Source organism: Belonocnema kinseyi, chromosome 8, assembly GCF_010883055.1.
Source record: "Belonocnema kinseyi isolate 2016_QV_RU_SX_M_011 chromosome 8, B_treatae_v1, whole genome shotgun sequence".
Lineage (NCBI taxonomy): Eukaryota > Metazoa > Arthropoda > Insecta > Hymenoptera > Cynipidae > Belonocnema > Belonocnema kinseyi.
In genome coordinates this window covers 28,814,502-28,821,470 of record NC_046664.1, presented here as the reverse complement: position 1 = coordinate 28,821,470, position 6,969 = coordinate 28,814,502, and the positions used below count along the sequence as shown (strand labels likewise).

Sequence of the window (6,969 nt, the reverse complement as noted above, 5' to 3'; positions counted from 1 at the left end):
ATAAAATTTATATTTATATAAGTTTAAAAATAAACTGATAAAATTTCATTTCTTGTAAGTAATTTGAATATTCGTGTACCTCAAAAAATTTTAAAAAAACCTTCTGCGTAACAACAAAATATTGTTTTATTTATTCCTGGACAGCACTTCATCTTAAAACACCTTTTTTATTGAGAAAACATATATTATGTTTTTAAACATAATAATATATTTTATTTTTTAAATAAACAAAACCAGCTTCGGAAGTAATTTATGGATTGGAACTTTTAAGAAAAAAGCTATTGTTTAGCATAGCATATAAGATTCTAATGCTAAAATGCGTTTCTCATGTTTACATGACAATTTTTTTACACTCAGAAAACAACGGTTCTCGGGGTCGAAAGCTGAGTGTGTGTGAGCGAAACAATCCTATAGCTATAGTATATGTAAATACAGTAGCATCAATGACTGAAGCATCAGTTGTTGCGAGTACGTCGAGCAGTGAAGATGTGAGCGACCTATTTCAGGACCTAATTCAGGTAATTAATATTTTATCATAAGTAAATCATTCGGTATATTAAAAAAATAGAATTACTGTTGAATTTTTGTGTTTCAATATTTATCACAAAGAAACATTTTAAAATATTTTATAACAAGACCTTATAAATATTAATAGAATGCTTTTATTTTGTGAATAATTTTTTTAACTTAGTTTAATGAATAAGGAATAATAGAAAAATATAAATAAACTATTTATGTGATTTTTTTGAAAAAGTAAAAACTGTTCTAAATTGCAGATATATGAGATATTGAATATTAACTCTGTGGAATAATCGAGACAAATTTTATTTATACATTATTATAACATTTTGGAGAATTTTTTAAGAATGGGATGCTAGTTCTAAAAGAGTTGAAAGAAATATAAACATTATGAAAGCCCTCAGAATGAATGAAACTATTAATTCGATTGTTAAACAAATATTTTTGTATGTGTGATTAAAATATTTATTAATTTTGATTTGGAAATATAAAGCAGAATAAAATAAGAAAGACTATAAAAAAGAGCTTCATAAGAACCATATGAAATGTGAAATTTCTTAAATTAAACTATATTAATTTTTTATTGATTATTATTTTATACTAAATAAATTTTCATCGATTTTGAACTTCTGGCTTTAATTTCGTGATTTTTAACTAATAAAAAGTTGGAAGGGGTAGTTTTTAAAAATTTCGAACAATTTCATCACCTGGTTCTTGAAGTGTAGCAATCGGATTTTTAAACATTGTCTTAATTCGAAAATTATTTTCCAAATTAAACAAAAAACAAACAGTTTTTAGAACCAAATCCCGGATGTGGATTAAAGGACAAGTGAACAAAATGTGATCAATTAATTTTTATAAATTGAGATAATTATTGTCTCTGTATGTTTTCAAAACGAGCAATTTGATTATCAAACTTAAATCAACAGAAGAAAATTTATTATTTTCAGGTCACGTCTATCTATAAAATAAATTTAAATAAAAAAAATAGTTTTCGGTTAAAGATTCATTATATGAATAGATCAAAATTGTCCAAGAAGTTAACTCTTTTAAAATAAATAAAAACTTTCCAACATTTTTCTAAATATATATATATAATTTTACAAAAGTTGAAAATTTAATTTATAATTAAATATTGTTTGTGTAGTTCATTAGAATATGAATAATTAGTGAAATATATCTTGGTTGAATCAAAAGTAGATAAATAAAATTGATTTCATTAAATATTTTCAAGAATGTATTAAACTAAATAGATTTTTCTGCATTTCATATATTTAATAGTCTGGCGGGATTATTAGAACTTATTTTAAATTTCATGTTGATTGATGGATTTCAATTATTATTATTATTATTATTATTAATTATTGATAAATGAACTCAAGTGGATAATTTCCGAAGAATTTTTGATACTTTTGATGCCTATTATTCTTTATTTATTAAAAAAAAATTTTAATGACAGATTTAAAATTCTAAACTCAGTTCTGAAATAATTAAACCATTTCAGTATTAAAAATGTTTATCATCGTATTTTACATTTTTGGAACATTATAGATATTCAAAGTCTTAAAAACGTTCAATTAATCGCTTTTATTTGATAAATTTCTATTTTCATACATATCGTTTAAGATTTAATAGAATTCATATTAAATTAAACATTCAGAAAAATAAGGTATACAGTTTAATTTTTCTGAAATTAATAATTTATTTTCTTCCACTTTTAATAAATAAAAGTAACTGGAAATATATTTTAATCTTAAGACTACCCGCTAATTTCTTAATCAAATCCTAATTTTGACTTGAATAATCAGAGAATCTGAGGCTAAAAATCCCTTTTGATCAAATAAAAAGATAATTAATAATGAGTTATGCTTCTAGTAATTATTAAAACTAATCTAGTTTGAAAATGGTTGTAAAATGAAAATCTAACAATTTCTGATCAATTTACTATTTTCTCTTAACGTAGAAAACTATCAAGAAGCGGTATCTAACTGTAAAGTGGAAGATAACTGTGAGCCAGTTCGAGATAACGGCAGGACAGCGGCGTGATCCTGCGAGGATTTTGTTCCGCTACCGTGACATCCAGGCATCTCTTTCACATTGTATACAATGTGAGTAACCGCATGATGGCTCTGAATCATGACCGATCATTGAACCTTGCACAAGTATTATATTTTCAGGTGCAATGTCGTTAAAAAAAAAAAAAGTATCTGAATCATCCCAAGATAAGAAATGTAAGAGTCTTGATATTTTCAACGATTCATTCTTGAAGTGCTTTTTCTTCACTCAGAAAGTTATTCTCACCATCTCATTTTGCAGACAAATATTCCTCAAACTTTCTTATTCGGTGAAACTAAGTTTTCTCATTCTTTTGAAATTAAAGTCATTTATTTAAATTAAAAATGTCAGAAACGAAAAAAGTTGGATATTAATCGACCCCCCGCCCCTTTATCAAGGCTCATATACTTAATTGCTTGATCCACGACTAAAACTGATTGAGTCATGATTACCCTGAAAGGTTTGACGATACATTATTAATAATAATAAAATATAAGAATTTAAAACTATTCAGTTTTAGGGCGGATAAAGAAAATTTTTCGAAAGCGGGCAATTTTTAGTTGTCGGCAAAGAAAGTATGAGAAAGAGTTTGGGGGGAGGGGACTCCCTTTATGATTTAAAAAAATTAACTTTAATATTATAGGGCTTTAAATTCCACTTAATTCATATTTTTCTATTGTTGTGTTCGCATTAATAAAAGATATGAAAGCACGTGCTGATTTGGGACCACTCGTAAATTGCGCAGTCTTCTTTTTTTGGGGGCCGGGGGGTCGTAGAGAAGCAATTTTTTATTCTGTCTTAGATGGGGTACAATTTTTTATGAAAATTCATTTTTTAGATTGATAATTAAACTTTTTGGTCTGAAGTTGAACTGATTTATTAAAAACTAATTTCTTAAATTGTTCATTGATAACCTTAGTTGAAAATTGAACACTTTGTTTGAAAATTAAGTGCTTTGTGAAGAATTTATATTTTTTGGTTTGAAATTCCGCTTTATTGTTGAAAATTCAACAATTATTACTCAGAAAATTCAATTTTTTTGTTAAAAATTTTATTGTTGTGGGGGGGGGGGGGATTTTTCGCTTTGGCTTACAAATTTAACAGAGTTGTAGAAAATTCAACTATTTTGTAAAAAAAATAACTTTTTTGCATTTTGTTGAAAATTCGTATTTTTTTATTGAAAATAAAATATTTTGGTTAAAAATGCAACTGTTTGTTTGAAAATGAATCTTTTTTGGTTAAGGATTCAACTATTTTGCTGAAAATCCTTTTTTTCTGATCAAATTATATTGTGTTTTATTTTTAATTTAAATATTTTTTTTTGAAATATCAAATATTTCATTTTTATTGAGAATTAATTTTCTTCGGTTTCGTCCAAAGTTGAACTAGTTTCTCAAAAATTCATTTTTTGTTGTTAAAGATTCAAAATTTTAGCAGAAAGTTATATCTTTTGTTGAATCTTGAGAAACTTCTCTTTTTTTGGGGGGCAAAATCTAATTTCGTTTGATATTTTATTATTGAAAATTCAATAGTTGTACAAAAAATTGGTCTTTTTGTCTTTAAAAATCAATAATTTGATCAAAATTGAACTATATCATAGAAAATTCAACTCGTTTATAAACAATTTGTTTTCTTTTTCAATCAAAAATTAATTTGTTGAAAGTAAATTTTAACTATTCTATTTTTATTGATGTTTTAGTTTTTTTAATTTTTTTGGAAATTCGTCTTATTGGTTTAAAATTAAATGTTTTATTTCTTGTTGACAATTTGTTTTCTTATGTTTACAATATTTAACTCTTTCGTGAAAAATTGAAATACTATATTATTATAATATTGAAAAACTTCCCATGTTTGGAGTAAAAATTAATTTTAACTAGTATTTGCTGGTTGAAAATTCAACAGTTTTGTATAGAAAATTGATCTTTTTATGTTGGAATTTCCAAAATTTGGCAGAATATTAAACTATGTGGTAGTAAATTGAACTGGTTTGTAAAATATTCTTTTTTTTTAAATAAAAATTAATTTGGTTTTTGAAATTTCATATTTTCTAGTTGAAAATTCAATATTTTGATATGGAAAATTCGTCTTTTTGTCACAGTTTGGTAGTTAATTCAACCGTTTTGTAGAATATTTGTGTTTTTTAACTAAAAATTAATTTTTATATGAAAATTTAATAATTCCATTCTTGTTTAAAAATTTATAATTTTAGTTTTAAAATTTAGCTTTTCGTTTGAAAATTTATGTAATTTTTTGAAAATTTACTTCTTTGTTGAAAATTTAAATTTTTGTATAAATTTCGTATTTTCGGTTTGGAAATAAAACAATTTACTAGAAAATGTAACTAGTAACTACTGATTCAAATTTTTCGTTCAACAATGCGTCTGCATGGTTCAAAATTAATCTTTTTTTTTGCGGATTCAACTATTTTGCTGAAAATTCGTCTTTTTGGTTAAATTATATTGTGTTTTATTTTTAATTAAAATTGTTTCTTCTTTATTCATAATGTGTCCCCTAAGGGTTTACATGACTTCCGTTCCTTACAATCTTTCCGTTTAAATCTATATATTTTTTACAATCTTATCCTTTCTAAATAATCCATCATATATACTAAATATTCCATCATTGGTTTAAAATTGTTTTTTTTTTGTTTTAGAAATTCAACTAATTGGTTAAAAACGTATGTACTTTTATTGTTTAGCATTTTGTTCAAAACTTTTTTTTTGTGCAAAAATATTTTCAGCTTGAAATTTAACTATTCGATTGAAAGTTAACTAACATCTCTTCGGATTGAAATATGAACTACTACATTTTTCCTAGAAAACTCGCCTTTTCTGGTAGAAAATTAATCATTTTGGTAAAAATTCGTCTCATTGGAAGATATATAATCATATTTGGTTAAAAATACAACTAGTTGAAAATGATTCTTTTTGGTTGAGGATTCAACTATTTTATTAGAAATTTGTCTTTTTTGATGATTTAAATTGTTTTTGATTTAACATAAAAATATTTTTGATTAAAAATTCAAATATTGGTTTGAAGATTTTGTATTGGTATTTTGATTTGAAATATCTTAATTTTTCAAACTTATTTTAAAATTTTCTGCAGAACCTCAGGAAAATGATATTTATATAATCCGAAAAACACATAAACTTAAAAAATAAAAAATTATATTTTGACATTTTTATTTTGTATTAAAAATTATTTTACACCTCAAACCGAAAATATTTTTTAGTAAAAAATTCAAGTGCTTAGTTGAAAGTTGAATTACCTTATTAAAACTTTATTGTTTTTGTTTAAAATTCATCTCTTTCGTTAAAAATCTAGCTATTCCATTTTTACAAAATTCATCTTCATGGTTAAAAATTTTTAAAATCATCTTTAGGGCTAAACTATAAAAAGACTTCTTTGAAAAAATTGAGATAAAATTATTTAGACTCAATTATTAATAGATCTCTTAAAATATTCATAAGCAAACTTTGTTGAAAATTAATTTTGTTGTTGTTAAAGATTTATTATGTTATTTAGTAAATCACCTCTTTGCTTGTATATGTATGTGTATTGTTGAAACTTCGTTTTTTGGTTATTAAAACCTAATTTTTGTAACTGAAAATGTAACTATTATAATTTTTTTTCGAACATGGTATTTTTAATGAAAAATTAATCTTTGATTGTTTGTTAAAATTTTGTCTTTTTGATTAAAGATTCATCTTTTATGGTATAAAAGTAATCTTTCTTGGTTGAAAATTGATTGGTCTTGGTGGAAAATTAATCCCTTTTGGTTTTAAATTTAACTGTTCGATGGGAAATTAATCTCTTTTGGTTGAGGATTCAAATATTTGGTTGAAAATTAAAACTCTTGGTTTAAATTTCATATCTTTGGTTAAAAAATTATTTTTTGATGAGAATTCCTTCTTTTTAGTAAAAAATAAATATTCTTCTTTCAAAATCCAACTGTCTGTGCAAAAATTTATCCCTTTGGTTACACATTCATCTTCTTCTTATAAAATATAACTATTTTTTTGAAAATTCTGTTTTCAGTTCAAATTGATATTTTCGGGATTAGAATTTAAGTGTTTTGTAAAAATCTCGTCAATATAGTTTTGAAATTTAAAAATTTTGCAGAATTTTCAACGGTTTTATGGACAATTTTATTTTCCTTCTTTGGTTAAAAATTTATGTATTTTGTTGAAAATTCGTTTTTGTTTTGTTTTATTTAAATCCATATTTTCGGTATGAATATTCAAATGACCAAAAAAAATTGGTCATTTTGGTTTTAAAGTTCAAAAATTTTGGAGAAAATTATACGGTTTCGTAGAAAATTCTTTTTATGCCAATTGAGATTTTTTTTGATTAAAAATAAACCTTTTTGGTTGAAAATTCAACTGTTTGACTAAA

At 23.9% G+C, this 6,969-nt stretch overlaps 1 protein-coding gene across 1 annotated transcript in view; it reads left to right on the top strand.

Moving 5' to 3' along the window:
- Nucleotides 1-357: 357 nt before the first annotated feature.
- The window catches only part of LOC117177873, a 20,030-nt gene continuing 13,418 nt past the window's right edge, over nucleotides 358-6,969 (top strand). Inside the window, exons 1-2 of the mRNA XM_033368915.1 lie at nucleotides 358-518; nucleotides 2,483-2,627. Coding sequence (XP_033224806.1) covers nucleotides 2,626-2,627 — 2 coding nt within the window. The 5' untranslated portion in view covers nucleotides 358-518; nucleotides 2,483-2,625. The remainder of the gene's footprint in view (nucleotides 519-2,482; nucleotides 2,628-6,969) is intronic.